Source organism: Staurois parvus, unplaced genomic scaffold (genome assembly GCF_062004578.1).
Source record: "Staurois parvus isolate SC_StPar_1 unplaced genomic scaffold, SC_StPar_1.0 ptg000030l, whole genome shotgun sequence".
Lineage (NCBI taxonomy): Eukaryota > Metazoa > Chordata > Amphibia > Anura > Ranidae > Staurois > Staurois parvus.
In genome coordinates, this window is record NW_028317826.1 from 2117055 (window position 1) to 2133942 (window position 16888).

Sequence of the window (16888 nt, forward strand, 5' to 3'; positions counted from 1 at the left end):
ACTCTTACTCACCTTTTGAAGAGAGTACAGACTCATTCATGTTCAAATTTTACCTTAAAGTGGACCTTCACCCTTCCAGTGCACTCCTCTCTTCATTCCGCCTCTTCCACACCGTAGTACAGACGTGTGTGTGTGTTTTTGTCTCAAATAAGAGCCTTGGCCCACCTGTCATCATTTGTCAATACCCTAGGCAAATGATGCCGCTGCCCCTGGTGCCTCATAGGATGCATGACGTACATTCTTTTCAGTAAGGTGGGGGTGGGCCTAATGGTACCTGCATGTGGAAGAGTCAGCAGCTGTCAGGGGGCAACATGACAGGACCCATGCAGAGGCTGCAGAGGAAGAGGACCCCAGCAGGTCAACGCTGGATCCACTGGCAAGGCGAGTATCCTTACTGTGCATAACACAGTATCCGGTAAGCGGCGTGATAACGGTGGGGTGGGGGATTTGGCTGAGCTCTGTAAACAAGTTTTGTTTTTTAATTAAGGCTCATGACCGTCTGGAAAACACAAAATAAGCCCAGAGCACCACTTATGGCTTAGCAATAAAGAGGAGTTTCAGCCAAAAGTGGAAGCTTCACTTTTCTGTCTCCTGGTTTTGACAGACACACGCTCCCATTTCTGGCTCAGTTCAGGGCAGCGAACTGAGCTGGAAGTTCACCCCCTCCCCAGCAGCTCTCTGGGACACATTCTAAGTCCCAGAGGACTGCGGCCCATTCACAGAGCGCACCACGATTTGCACATACACATTGGGAAATCAGCAGTGAAGCCACAAGGCTTCACTGCTGGTTTCCCTTAGTTAAGATGGAGGCTCCAGCACTCACAGCTGACTGAAGAATCAGCTCAGCGTGAGGACACCACTGGATCCATGGACAGGTAAGTGCCCTAATATTAAAACTCAGACTTTTACCTTTTTTTTTTTTTTTTTTTTTTTAATAAAGGAAAAAAATTATACCATTATACACTGTATACAAAGGGGCCTTATGTTTACCAAGAAAACACTCTCCACACCATTTTCCCCTAGCCTGAATCATTAACACAAGTCAGGATGGATCCACAGATTTGTATTGTACTGTGTATGCCAAGTTCTATCCATACTATCCACATTCATTCATATCCGGTTATGACATGCTCACCATAGACTCAAAGAAATGCTCAATCATTGCCATTTCCTTATGCCCATTACATTTTACATCTAATTAACTGCTTTATTTGCTCTGGAACTGATTAGGTATTCACTCAACTCCATTTATTACAAAAAAACTCTAATGCTTCAACACAGCTTTCCAAACCCCACACTTGCCCTCCGTTGTGTAAAGAGCAGCACTCAGCTCAATTCCCCATTATGCTTATGAAGTTCAGTTCAATGGAGTAGCTTACTTGCTTACTGTCCCCAATTGTCATGATGGCATATATCTTGTGCTACGCTGCTTGCTCTGACCCTATGCTTGCCAGTATATTTGTTTTCTGAATTGGCCTAGAGTCTAACTTGTATCATATGGCCATATGGGTCATGTATTCCTAGGTTCCAAGCACCATTCTCCCTGCAGTTTCCAGAAAGGTAACAATTGTGTAGCAAGTGGCTGCAGCCCTCAAATAAGTACTGTGATTAGATAGATGTATGGGAGATGTCAAGGCCGACTTGGGTTTTAAAAGGTGCAGCTTCTGGAGCTTTCAGACACGACCTTGCTTTACTATATAGCAAGTCACTGACCTGAAAAAAATAGTCAACAGGTTGCTTGGACACCTTTTAAATTAAGTCAGCGGCAGCAACTCCCATATTGCTTTTCCAGCAGGTACTGCAAGCTAAACTAAGCAAACTTTAGTTCTAGGACTGTTCTTTTCTGCTTGGAATTGCCATTTGATTACCATTATCTTCACTATCCAGCAGCAGAATCAGTGTGGTCAATTCAGAAAGCAGTGGGCAAGGCCATGTGCTAATTGACAAGCTACAGGTTTGTGAATCAGTAGTGACAATACAAATACTCACACCTCCTGCAACATCCTACCATCCCCACTGTAGTGAGAGCAGGTACTATTTCAAGCATTTGAAAGTCAAAGCACCGAGTGTGACAAGTGGCCAATTACTAAAAAAAAAAAAAAAGACACCAAAGTTTTCATTCTATGGTTTTCACATTTGTGTGAGCCATTTCTTGTACCTTTCATACATATAAAGAAGCGTGATAGACAGGTATGTAGAGGAATGCCAAACTGTAGCTCATGCAATAGGGTTTTTTTTATTTCAGAAACTTTGGTGTCTTTTTACTGACGAGAGAAACAGAAACCTCATAAAAGTGTCCAAAAAAAATAAAAAATCACAACAAACCCAGAAAAACATTGAGAGTTATTTATTTGTTTTCCCTGAAAGTTCAATGTTAGTAATAAAAGTTATCCAAGCGATGTTGTCGGATTTTTTAACTGTTAACTTGGTCTTGTAAAGCTTCAGCCATGAACAACTTTCCCAGGTTCTGAGAAGTGAACTCCTTTATGTTCTGGATGTACGTGTTAATTTGACCTGTGAGGAAAACAGACATAGTGGCTTAGTGGTTTATAGACAGGTCCAACATTGCTCAAGAAGATCATATGTGTATGAAGCATCTGTCACATTATGAAAATTATTTTGCAACAAGAACTGGCATAACCTAAAGGACAACTCTATCCCAAAAACAAAAAATTGAGCTATGCACATTTGTTGAGAAGTGAATGATGGCTTTCTAGGTCGCTCATGGACTGTGTTGTGAGATATCTCAGTGAGAATACCAGTTCCACTCAGTGGCAGGTAATATACCTTCATAGGAGGAAAATGAAGGATATTCCACAATACTGATACCATACAAAACTGTGAGAGAGACATTAATAATAGAGTTGCAGTCATTCAATCCAGACTTCTGCTCAGAAGGGTTAAAATGGCAATAGCACAGTTTTGCAGTCCTGTGTAGTGACAGATTTACAAGATTCAGCAATTTACTGGAAAAAAAAAACTCCACATTGGTCCAGTGCACAATATCTGGTCGTAAGTGGTGTGAAGGGGGTAACGGTTGTTGATTTTGAACCTGTGACATCACTGTCTCTTCAGATTATCATATGAAGTCAGGACAATGAGGTCAGTATTCTGGTAAATGGCTGCAGTTGGTAGCAATTATCAGCAAGCTTGTGTATACATTTGGGATGAGGTCAAGGAGATTTTTCCTTGAATAGAACTCCTTGTATTTTTCTCCTGCTCCACAATCAGTGTTTAAAAGTACAGCATATAAGGTTCCACTTTCTGCCTTGCAAAGACTATTCTGCCCAATGTTAAGGCTGAACTCCAGGCAAGGCAAGCAGATGAAAACAAATCTGAAATCTATATGGCAATAGTTTTGGTTGCCAAAGGTTTGTAATTCTGCGTAGCCCGTTTTGCGATCCAGGCACCCCTGCCAATATTATGGCTAGGTATTTGAACGCCACTACAACAAAGCTTGACCAATTACACCTTTTTCTTGCTGGCTTGACAATAAAGCATCAAGATACCCATTGGATAACCTGCTCTTTCTTCCTGCTCGCATGCTTACTGTGTTTCAGACTCTCAGAGGTGTTGCTCCTTGAGAAAATATAGCACATTGCTAGCAAGATAAACTCAGATATTACCACTAGTTGCAGTTAAAAAAATATTGGTTTGTAACAAATAAATAAATACATAGTAGTTTTACATATGTACCTGGAATTTGGCTTTAAAAAAAAACAAAAAAACAAAACAAAAACCAAGCAGCAGGATTTACACCCCAAACTGCTGCATTACACAAACCACTTTTCTATTAGACACTAGATTAAGGGATGCAGAAGGGGTGCCAGACCTCTAATCTGGAGCTCAAGTTTATATTACAGATTGTGCTGGAGTTTGAAGAGCTTCCCAGGCATTTATTAACTTTTTATCTGCTTTTATACAGTATTGTGAGTTAAATGCTTTTGTATTCAAATTGGCTTCCCTTTCAAGAGAACCTGTCAACAATTTTACTTTTTATTTTTAGACAGGAAATCAATGACTTTGTAAAAATGAAACTAGGATCAGAGTGGCATACAGAAGAGGTTTATGTCCGATCAAAGCCAACAACATTCACGTTTAAAGCTCTAAAAGGGACTGCCTGTAGATGAAAAACTGCTGTATGCACCTAGAGGTGCACACTTGCAGCAATTCAAAAGTTTGCTTCTAAAACCGAACACCAGGCCATTCTGAGAGGTAAAGCTCTGACGCTTCAGGGCAGTGTCAGACCCTGCACAAAGCCGCACCACATCACTTTTCTATTGCAAGGAAGGTGCCTCTAAGTGCAGTATGCAACAGTTTATTGAATTATAAAAAGTAAAAAGCACCTACGAGATGGCAGTCAGATAAAAGGTCATCAGGTATACAGCCAGGGGAACACACTAAGCCGACCAGCAGTAGTGAGTGTGGTGGAAAGCACAGCCAAGATGGCCGCCGTATTTCCAGGAGAGGCGTGGAAGACACAGGCTGGACATGACATCAAGGGGGCGGTAACGTGTTGCAGAGCATGCACAGACTCCCTAAGATCTGAGTGTCTGTGCATGCACCAAAACGCGTTACCGCCCCCTTGACATGACCGGCGTGTGCATTCCAAGCCTCTCCTGGAAGTACGGCGGCCATCTTGCTCATGCGTTCTGCCACACTCACTACTGCTGATTGGCTTTGTGTTTTCACCTGCAATTATACCTGATGATCTTTTATCTGACTGCCATCTAAGTGCTTTTTACCTTTTATAATTCAATAAACTGCTGCATACTGCACTTACATGCGCCTTCCTTGCTATTTACTGTTGAGTCGGCTTCCACTCTTGAAGAGCTGCTCCAGTGCTTATTGTGCTGCCATATCACCAGGTCTCCCTTCCCTCCACTCGATGCCCAAGATACTTTTCTCCTGGAGGTCATACCCCCCCCCAATCTAGATCAAACTCTGATCTAGCTACTTTAATATATTTTTAGATTTTTTTTTATGGTTAACAATTTTCTCCTCTAGTAAAGAGAAAAAGGTGTATTTTTCTCCATTCAAGAGGACAAAAAAAAAAAAAAGCACAACAGGGTCAGGCTGTACAGTGATCGGGTGATTGGGAACGGATCCTCCTGGTTACCAATCATTAGTACAAGACCCAGACCTGTTGGGGAGAGCTCAGTCTCTGTGCTGGGAGCATGCTCACAGCACAAATACAGAAGTGCATATATGCAGCCCCATAGATAAAGACTCTCCTCCTTGAGGCTGCATATCTACGCACGCTCACCAGTAAGGAGTCAAAGAAGAAATCAAGGTAAAAAACCCGTTTTGCTCAGTAATGTAATTATTAAAAAGCCAATAATTGTGTATTTGAAAAAAATACCAACATAGAGAGCCAAACTGAGTTTTCTGCTTTAAAGCATGCAGTCAGGAACACAGGAAATCTGCTTGATGGGATAGCAGAGGGGTGACCTCTTCCATGCACTGCAACTATTTTCCAATCACAGGCTGGGGGTGATTACAAAGCAGAGCAGCAGCCATGTGGTACCTGCTTTAAACTTGGGGTTTAGTTTTTTTCTATTCACAAACAGGTTTTCTTTTAACAAGAAAAATGTTCAGGTCTGCAGCCCTTGGCAAGCATCCCTCGAGAATACAAGGTATTTAATCCAAATCAGCTAAGCAAAAAAATAAAAATCTCGTCATTTGCTTCTTGTCTAGGGTGACAGAGGGGCTTCACAGACGTGTATGAACCTTAACAGTGTGTGGAATGTAAATACACAATGTAATTACTGCACAATAATTGATTTCACTCACACTGTATCCCAGGGTCTCCCCGGTACATGAAATACTCACAGAATATAATTGTGCTCTACCTCGTAAATGCATTGCTAAGAGGGGAAAAAAAACCTCTGTAGCTGAAATCTGCTCTGTATTTATTGTTGCTGAATGTAAATTGTCTTTATTAAAAAATATTCTCAGAGTGAGCTATCCAAATCACAGCTCAGCAGCCATCCAAGTAGAAAATGAATCCGGAGCCTTGCGGGGTATCATGGGTAAGCCATTGCATTTTGCACTTCTACAAGTCTCTCTCTTATTCAGCTAGAGGGAATATATAGGCCTAATAAAAAGTGTGTTATCCTGCTGGACTCCATCCACATGGTGGAAATCATTGAGCTATAATCAGCATTCACCAGAACGGTGAACGGAAAAGAAAAAAAAAAAAAATCATTAGGCCCGAGTGGGGTTAATACATGAAAAATCATTTAGTGTGTATATTAAAAGGGCATTGATTCAGAGAAAATGTACATAGTTTCCTTAACCATTATATGCAATTAGACTGTAATTACTGGAGGGTAGGAGACCCTAAACGTGAAGATTAAAAAGGGGAGGGGGGAGTCTGTGGAGAGGGACAATCACACAGAGAAATGCGCTGTGTTTTTCACGCAGGAAGAGGGGGGGCAGCTCCATGGTGACATATTAGCACCTGGTGATGGCTCTGTGTAGAGAAGGGTTGATTCTGACACTACTCTGCAAGTGGAGATTAAGTGACATAAGACCCCGAGGGACCATTTAGGGTGTGAAACTTTCCTAGCAAAGATCTGGAGAGCAGTAAAAGGAATCCAGCCCATATATTTTCATATCCTCAATGAATGGAGTCAATATTAGACAGCGAGCAGCTAATTTATATATAACTTGCGTAGAAGGTTACTTGGATAAGGCAAGTCACTGCAAGGGTCAACGCAATGTAACTCAGAACGTGGCCTTGCGGACTATGAAAGGAAATCTAATACATACCCAAGTGTGGGATTTATATAGGATCTGCATAATATTTTCCGTGTATCCTTGTGTTGGTGTTCCCATAGATTAGTGGAGGATCACACTTTAAAAAGTTGTCTCGAAACAGTGTGAGGCTTCCCCACGTAAGTGTACACAACTGAGACCTCTGTTTTTATTGAACCACTTGCCGAGCCCACAGTAAGGCACATTCGCGCACAATCACGTACATATACGCCATTTTGTCTGCTCTGATTTAAGGGTACGCAGCGTGCTCCTCCTGTGAACGTTGTGTCTGGTGGTAACCCGGGTGTCATAGCAAATCACATGATAATGTAAACAACCTGTTATGAATGTGATTGCATTCATGAATAGCTTGCTTTACTGTTGTGACCTGTGATTGGCCCACAGCAATCACATGTAACTTGGCTACTTGTACCATGTGATTAGCTGTAGCCAATGCCAGATCACAACCAAAAGCAAGCTGTTCATGAATTCACCCATTCATGCCAGTTAAAACTATTGCTTATACAGTGATCTTTATTATATAAGCAATAACAGTGACAAAAATTCCTGATATGTCCCACAGAGTAGTACAATGTCACTATGATGACACTGAGGTAGTCTGATGACAAAAAAAAACTGAAAAACTAAAAAATAAGTTAATAAAAAATTTACTTTAAAAAAAAAAAAAAAAAAAAACACACAACATACTGTCGTCAGTCAGTACACCTGATCACCGCCATACCAGTCATATGATGATATTGTATTGCACTAGTCACAGTATGTAGAAAAAAATAAAAATAAAAAATCAATTTGCTCATTTTCCCAAAAAAATTTGGGCAAAAAAAAAAAACCGCACCTTGCCACTAAGTACCTCAGACTGTCTACTTTTAAAAAGGGGGTCATTTGGGGGGGGGAGCAGCTGCAGCCAAGCCTTACATCACCAAGTGCAATGCGAAGAGTCGGATTCAGTGGTGTAAAGCACGCCATCACTGGACTCTAGAGCAGTAGAGACGTGTTCTCTGGAGTGACGAATCACACTTCTCTGTCTGGCAATCCGATGGACACGTCTGGGTTTGGCGGTTACCAGGAGAACGGTACTTGCCTGACTGCATTGTGCCATGTGTACAGTTTCGTGGAGGGTGGATTAGGGTGTGGGGTTGTTTTTCAGGGGTTGGGCTTGCCCCTTAGTTCCAGTGAAGGGAACTCTTAAGACATCAGCATACCAAGACATTTTGGACAATTTCATGCTCCCAACTTTATGGGAACAGTTTGGGGATGGCCCCTTGCTGTTCCAACATGACTGTGCACCAGTGCACAAAGCAAGGTCCATAAAGACATGGATGAGCGAGTTTGGGGTGGAGGAACTTGACTGGCCTGTACAGAGTTGTGACCTCAACCCGATAGAACACCTTTGGGATGAATTAGAGCAGAGACTGCGAGCCAGGCCTTCTCGTCCGACATTAGTGCCTGACCTGCACTTCTAGAAGAATGGTCAAACACTCCCATAGACACACGCCTAAACCTTGTGGACAGCCTTCCCAGAAGAGGTGAAGCTGTTACAGCTGCAAAGGGCGGGCCAACTCAATATTGAACCGTACAGACTAAGACTGGGATGCCATTAAAGTTTGTGTGTGGAAAGCCAGGCATCCCAATACTTTTGGCAATATAGTGTATATTATATTTAATAGTTTTAAACTTTTTTTTTTTTACATTTCTTCAGTTACTTCCTAGCTTCCATGCCTAGACAAATGAGATCATAAATCCCAGGAGTCTGCAGGAGCAGAGGAGGGGCTTTCTCAGCTAAGGCAGATGGGATTGCAATTCCAGGAAGTAAATTCATCTGCCCTTACTAAAAATACAGGTGTAGCGGCAAGATGAGTCCCCCCATGAAGATGGGTCTCCCTGACGCATGTCACGGTTTTTGGCAGAAGTAGCCGATCGCCAATCACCATCCATAGCACAGAACTATCCATGGCAGAGGGCGGTGGCGGAGATGGAGCGGTTGGAAAGGTGAATAAGTCTGGCAGCCGTATTCAGGATCGACTGAAGCGGGGATGCGCAGATGCATCAGGGAGACACATCTTCATGGGGGGGACACATCTTGCTGCTACACCGGCAGCCAGAAATACTAGGAGTGTTTTTCAAAGTGATTACACAGCAATATAAAGCATGGAGACATGGATGGATGGATGGATGGGGGAGTTTGCTGTGAATAATAAAGATAAATTAAATAGTGCTTTTGGTTTGTGATGATTAGATGCAGTGCAGTTCCTCTTTAACTGGTTAAACATTTTAGGCAGGTTTACATAAAGTACCTTTTGCAAGCAAATATAGCTGAGTACTGGGCTAGGTACTGTGGATCTACAGATGGTCCAGTTATCCTATCATTTCACAAACATTATTGAGGTGTTGTAGCAAACGTGATTACAATAGGCTTGGCTTAATGTATTCACATAGTTGAAAGCATTACCTGCAATGAGAAGTGAATCCATACGAGGTGGTGGCATAGGTGGTTTAAACAGTTTATTCACGTCCTCCTCAGGCAGTGCCGGCTCCCCACGACTTTGCCTCTGTAGGTTTTCTTGTTGCCGTCGTTGAACATACTAGAACAAAAACAGAAAATCTATATGGTTAACACTGTAAGCTAACATGTAGGAAAGGGGTACTGCCTAACTTTAAAAATCACTAAAGGACAAACAGCCACATAGTGAAAAGGGAAAGTTCTCCTAAAGGGTCCTTAGAGCAGACAGGAGGCAGGGCACTGGAACAGGATTTGTGGTTCTGGAAAATGCTGTGTGATTTCTTATATTCTGCAGCCATATAACATAGCTGTAGAAGGATCACAAGAGGGTTCTGTATATTTGTTACCCAAATACATGACAGGACTTGCCCTTTAGGCTGGCAATAATCATTATACAGTGAGTGATGGTGTCAGCGCATTCTGACCCTCCAAATGTTACCTATTTAATATAAAAAGAACAATTTCCTATCATGCATGCAACATTTTTTTTTCTAGTTTTGGACACACTGGAGAAGGGTTAGAGCACCTGTTACATTTGCATTGCTGTCTGTGCCCCCGCTAAGGAGATCCACCCTCTCTATTTGTCCTGTTTATGGTTAGAATTGAACGTAAAAGAAAATCCCACATTTTGGATTGTCCCCAGAACAGGAAGAGAGAAAATCTTCCAATGGGGACGCTAGTTCTGGTGATCCTTGGATCAACCAGGGACTCATTTTGGAGGAATTTCCTTTCACTTCCTGTTTTTGCTATGAGACAGAAAGTGAAGGGAAATCTCCCTAATGAAACACAGATGGGGAAAAAAAAAAAAAAAACTGATGGGGGTAATCAAGTTACAGAAGTTTTGCCTTCAGTTCTACTTTAACGTCGAAGTAAAGTCCACTTTAGAACTTTTACCTACAGGTATGCCAATCAGGTTTAATAAAAGGTGTGGTGCATACTAGTACATTATGACCTAAACCTGCAGAGTACCATTGTTTTTTTTTTTGCAGTTTACTACCACTTTAACATACAACCAATGGAGGGACCAATATAGATTGGTAAAAGCAAATTCCAATTTAGAACTCCTGTTATAGCTCTGGCTGCATAAAACAAACATCTTAAAGTAGTTCTAAAACCTGAACATGAAAAAAAACAAAAAAACCTTCTGTGTGCTTTTCCCCCTCCCACTCCCCCCCCTCCCCTTATAGTTACCTGAGCCTGATCTCGATCCAGCAAGAGCAGGATCATCTCTCCTTCCTCTTTCCCTGCTCACTACCTCAGATAGAGCAGTGGGAGTCAATGGCACACTCTGCTGCCAATCACAGCCAGTATGGAGAGAGCGGGGGCAGGGCTGAGCGGTTTCTATGAACAGAGTGGGGCTTGGGAGTGAGCCCGCACAAGTGCCCCCAGAACAAGCGGCTTGCTATGGGGGCACTCAGCAAAAGGGGAGTGGTCAGGAGCACTGGCAGGGGACCCAAGAAGAGGATTGGGGCTGCTCTGTGCAAAACCACTGCAGAGCTCCAGAGCAGGTATGGCATATTATATATTTTTTTTTTAATGTACCTTTAGTATCACTGTCGAGTGGACCTTTCAGCATCATAACTCTGCATGAATTCCTGAACACGTCACAAAATAGTATTTTTTTGAAAATGCTCTACCCTTTATTAGTAGTAAAGTGACCCTTCCTTGGCTGGGATGATGTCATCAATCTGTTTCAGGCAGGAGGAAGCATTTCCTTAGTCTACTCTTCCCCCAGCGATTAGACTTCAACATTGTAATTTTGTAGCCATGCACAAGGTGAGAGGTTGTGGCAGGAGCTGAGGTGTGTCAGACATTTGTGAACACAGACAAGAACTGCACACCACGATTTACTTGACTGTGTCATCTTTGAGCCTGCATCTCAGAACAAAAATGAAATGCTGACTTTGGATGATGCCTGAACAAAGATGGTGCTGAGGGAAAAAAAAAAAAAAAAAAAAAAAAGAAAAAAAAGACAAACATTGTCAGGTCAGGGGCAGTATTTGCACTTAACCTGACAATAGATAGGTACACTTTAGGAAATATCTAGCTCATCTAAATCTGTGGACACCTGTACACATACTGTACTAAGTTTTAGCAGAGCTTTAGAATACATTTTGCTTTAGGTATCCTAAGCCTTAAAAGGAAAAGTAAACCCCAATTTGCATCAAATATATCCCTTCTGTAAACACCTCAATATTTGCTTTATATGAAAGGGGAAAAAAAATGTAAGCCGTTTTCAATGCTAAGAGGTCTTGGGTGTGCTCCAGGCAGCAGTAACAGTGTCTGCATTAGATCTTCCAGCTAACCGAGCAGTAAAACAGGTTCCTCACCTCTCACAAAATTAAGTTTGATCTTTTAATTACCTTCAATAATGATTTAAATTTACTTTACTCGGTTGCTCCTGGAGGGATTCAGCGCGGCCGAGCTCTGCGAGGATCCTATAAATGCTTATTATTTGCATGCTGGCCACAGGATGAGACAGGCATTTATTGCGGGAAACGCCAGTACTCTACAAGGCTGTGACAGGCATTAGGCAGGAGAAATTGGCTGTGTGAGGACTGGTGGGAGCCTCTCCAGCACCTGCTCCAAGATGCGCGGTATTAATGCTCATTTTCAATATTCTATTTATTATATGTCACAGATGGTGGCTTATTATTTCAAGCATCTTGCAGCGCAGTATTCTTGCTCCTTCATGAGGCAGGGATTTTAAATAATCAACTATCTACAAAACATATGAGTATACTATAGGAGATCCTAGTGACAAGAGGAGAGGACTGTGTATTGCAAAGCAGAACTTCATTTTTTTTTTTTTGATAAATCATATTCCAGTTCTAAAAAAAATAAATAAATAAATAAATTATATAAAATAATGAGTGGGGTGTTTAATATAAATAATGTATTTCGGTGGGTATAGAAAAGCATCACCCCCCTTTAAAATAATCACATCAGCCTGAAATGAAGACCGACACAGTTTTTGTTTTATCCAGCTGTAATTTACTAAAAAATTCAAAAACAGAATCAATGAGTTGGAAAAAGGATCAGCCCCTTGTGTTGGTATTTCGTTGAACCACCTTTTGCTTTAATTCCAGCATTTAGTCTGTTGGGATGTGTCTCTACTAGCTTTGCAATATTTGCCCACTCTTCTTTGCAGAACTGCTCAAGTTCAGTCATATTGGTCGGTGACGGTTTGTGGACTGCACTCTTCAATTCATTCCACAGATTTTCAATGGTGTTTAAAGGGCTACTAAACCCACAACAGTAACATCAGTCTGTATATGCAGTAAAGCATGCTTGTTATACTCACTGTGGAACCTAATCATCCACACTGTGTAAAAAGGCTGTTTGATTCAGACTTCTCTGATCCTCCCCTTCTACTCTCCCCAATCCATCTGCTGATAGTACAGAGTTCTAAGAGTCACTCTAGCCATACACACTAAACTGAGCATGTGCAGAGTTTTTTTTCTTCTTTGGGAGGGTGCATGTGATCAGCACAGGGCCAATCAGCACTGTCCAGAAAGAGTCAGGGGTCATGCAACCTCATAGGACAGTCAGAGGACAATGAAAACTCCTCCAACAAGCTTTAACCAGTGCTCTGCCGGATACTAATAAAATTAACAAGACCGCTATATGCTGCTGAGAAAAGGTATTTATCAGTTTATATTTACTAAACTAATTGCATTTCCATGTTCTGTGTACTGTGGGAGAGCAGATATAGTGAATGCAAGGTCCTGGGTTTAGTAATAAGTCCCAGATGCCCTGCAGAAAGAAGGGAGAGAACAGCAAGGATTTCAAATCCTTGGACCACTACATTGACAGCTGACAGCTAATCAACCCACAGAGATAAGTACAGTGGGGATGGGAGGGGTGGGGATGGGAGCTTAGTTAGTTAGGGAGGGTGTAAGGTGTTAGTTCATCATTTATGATGGGATGCAAACTGATTGGATAGATTAGGTAGGTCTCCATATTACATAGTTCTGGTAGAGCTAAAGTTGACTGTTCAGAGGTTGTAAAGTGACCCTTACCCTGGTTCACACCTCTGCGGCTTTGGAGTCACGCTACATCAAAGCCGACTATCAGTGAGATTTCATGTGAAGCTTGCGGACATTTGTGTGACTTCATTTAATAGATGTCACAATGAAGTCACACAGAAATAGTACAGTAGCTTTTTTCAAAGTGGACATTTCCATTGCCGCTAATGGGGTGCGACTTGTCATGCGACTTTGAACTGTCAAGTCGCACTCGTGTGAACCAGGGATTAACCAGGGTACATGCTTATAGAAAAGAAGAACATAATTATATCCTCATGGGTGTGCAGCTGCTCATTCATTTTCCAGTGAGGTGACCAGGGAAGCAGACCTTCCAGTCACTTTTTTCCTATACTTACCCCACCCTTATCTTGATCTATGCACATTGAGGATGCTTGCCGTTATAGAAGTAACTTGGGGCATTTAACGAAGAACTGAGATTACAGTTTTGATCTAGAGCTCTGTTTTAAACATGACAAATGTTCAAGCCTGATATGTTGTTAATTAAAAAAAAAAAGTTGAGAAATTGATCATTTCAGCAAAAAAGGAAACTACACAAATGTAGTACCTTGATAATGGAGGTCTATAAGTGATGGAAAAAGGTTAGGAACGTAATTTTCCTACATATTATAGAGAGTGTGACCGTGGATGGAAATGGTTACACATGGACTACTGCTGCGCTCAGCAATAAGTTCCCCGGCTGTCAATCAGGAGTCCAGCACTTCCAGATGGAGTGGCAAGTCATCACAGGTTCAGTTTAAATGTTGCACTAACCTAAAATCATTTTTCTATTAAAAGAGAAACTCTGCCCAAAATGATTTCATTTAAAATGGAAGCTTTACAGATTCTAAAATAAAGAATCTGTACTTGTTAATTGCACTTCCCTGGCCCACCTAGCTTCCCTTCTGTAGTTTATTTTTCTTTGAGCAACGAAATAGCTACATAGATGATTGCCGCAATGGGTAGGCCCAGGCGTCTCGGACTCCCTGCCTGACCCACCCTCCAACATTGCATAGTTTAAGCAACATATTTGGGAGATGTAGTCATATGCACAAGTCTCTGCCTGGAAATGTTTACATTGTAGCAAATTTCCCCCCCCCCCTCCCCCACCCAAATTCACAACTATAATTCCCACTGCATAATGGGTATTGTAGTTTCCATTGTGGTGCTGAACAGCGAGTCTGTTTTGCCTGATTTATTTGCCTTTATGATACCTTCTCCAGGTGCCTGTCTGTAGATACTTTGTACCAATGAAACAATGATGTCACAAGGTTTTATAAGGTACATTTCTGCTAAACAATGAAGTGTTAAAAAAAAAAAAAAAGTTTACAAGCTTGATAAGTTATATACACAATGGCACTTATGGAGGAAGTTTACTTTTATGCTGGAGTTCATCTTCAACGTACTTTTTAGAATTCTTCAGTATTTATCACTTTCCTCCAACTTTCCTGCTTGCATACTTGTTCAGGTTTAATGGCTCCAAGTACTAAAGCTAAAAAGTCAGCATAGTAGCCAGTTAAAGTTGTCAGAATGTGGTCAGCGATGTCATCCCCCTGTACATCTCCCTTGACAGTTTTAAGAGAGAACTGTACTTTTATTCGTCTGCAAGCGGTTTATCCTGCCAAAGGATTTGTATATCCATCCAGTGCAGGAATTTACACACCTCTGCAAAACAACTCAGCCCGGTCTAGTAGGAAAGGGTACCTCATCAAGCAGACCATACATTAGCTCTCCATTCGAAATTCATTTTAAAGGATGCCAATTTTATTTTCTAATTGTTAGTGGGGTCAAACCGATGTTCCTTTTCTGCCGCAGTGATGAGACATTTTCTCTTGAACAAATTTCCAACAGTGTATGTTCTTTTTCTTGTTTTTATTTAACAAATAGCAAAATCTATTTGTTCCAAAATCATTAAAATTAGTTTGATAGTGAGAAAAATGTAAAAATTAGAGTGGTCACCAGAAAAAACAGAGGGGAATATCGCAATGAGGACACTTGTTCGGGTTATAACTGTTAGAGGTTTTCCATCACTTGGGAGAAAATTCCACTTAATTCCAGTTGTTCCACAACAGGAAATAAAGGAAAATCCCCCCCCAATAAAGGTTTTAGGGTCCTCCACACTGCCATCGTGCCCATTCAGCAATGAACAGATGTCCCTGCTGAATTGGAGTTGACCAGGACTTTTGTGACATCTATGCCTATTTTTATTTTGCCCGCATTTTGACAGTGGACATTGGCAGACCAGCGATGGCTCTATGGGTGGCTGGATGTAATCAGACTTGTGCTCATTTACATCGACTACCTCCAGATCCATCAAATTTTAGTCTGAAAAAATGGAGAAGGATGCAGACGCTGTTTAACAGACTTGGAGGAAGGTGGAAGCAGACATATCCAATTACATCTGTCTGTCCATAAACATGCATGCAGCTTCCAATCAGGTCATCCTGAAAAACTGACAAGAGATGGATCTGATCCCATATAAAAAGGGGCCCAAAATAAAATTCCTTGTTGAAGCTGAACTGCAGACAGGTTAAAAATACAAAAATTAAAAACACAAAGCATTACAACACAGCTTTCCTTTGGAGAATATAAACAATTTAGAATAAGATCACAAATTAGCAAAATTTTGTTTAATAGTGGAATTTAAAGACTAAATCAAAAACCAAACCAAAAAAAAAAGAAAAAAGAAAAACAAAACATTTTCAAGAGAAATAAACTCCTCTGGAGCAAATTAGGATTTAGCTGATTGATGCTTGGGATATTAACTATGCTGTAATGAACCAGGACCAAAGCAATTAGAAGTAAATGAGGCCTGAGCGAATGAACTTTTTCCTTCAGTTTCCTACGATAAAATCCTATTCTTCTGAGTGATATTGGTTGAGAAAAAAAACGTAAAGATATTTAATGATGGTAGGTCTGCCTGGCTTCTAAGTGCCTTTAAATGTTGTTGTTTTCCTGAATGAAAACCTAAAAAATTGTTTACGGTCTTTTGGCAAGATCGCTTCATTAGCTGACAGAGGAAGGAACCAAGGACATAAAATGAGAACATGAGACTGGACAGAAGAAAATCAATTTTTCAAATGTACAGCCTGGCTAGTTAGTGGAATTATAAGTCTTCGAGTTCCCAATGGAATAATTTATTTCCCTATTAGTGAGGAATGAGGGGCATCTGTAAAGCAAGGCTACTATAAAAGTTCCAGCCTGTCCCTTTTTGTGACGTTCAAAATCTCTACATTTATTTGGCCTAATGCAATACAAAACCCCACAAGACGCTAAACGGTCACAGGGTGCCACCCACAGGCCAATCAGTTCGCAAACAGGTTCGACCAAAACATGCCTAACTTAAGGTGAAGCAATCCCCACAGCTACCAGAAAAGAGTGGGCAATGGGGCAAAAATGTAAACTCTCTTCCCTCCCCCCCAACTCTTCTGGGATCATTTTAAAGGTACACTCCTTTCAATACTGAAAATGAGTCCTTAAAATACATGCAGGAAGCACAGTCTACTGAGTTCAATCCCACTTTGTCAGTAACAAGGTGAGATCGGGGAACCAACCTGCTTTGGATGCAAGAGCTCCCAATCTG

At 41.3% G+C, this 16888-nt stretch overlaps 1 protein-coding gene across 1 annotated transcript in view; it reads right to left on the bottom strand.

The window, feature by feature from the left end:
* Positions 1–2332: 2332 nt before the first annotated feature.
* EIF3H (eukaryotic translation initiation factor 3 subunit H) overlaps positions 2333–16888 on the bottom strand; it is a 230832-nt gene continuing 216276 nt past the window's right edge. The window contains exons 7-8 of the mRNA XM_089659037.1: positions 9230–9362; positions 2333–2514 (exon numbers count right to left, since the gene is read on the bottom strand). Of these exons, the coding sequence (XP_089515163.1) occupies positions 2414–2514; positions 9230–9362 (234 nt within the window). The 3' untranslated portion in view covers positions 2333–2413. The remainder of the gene's footprint in view (positions 2515–9229; positions 9363–16888) is intronic.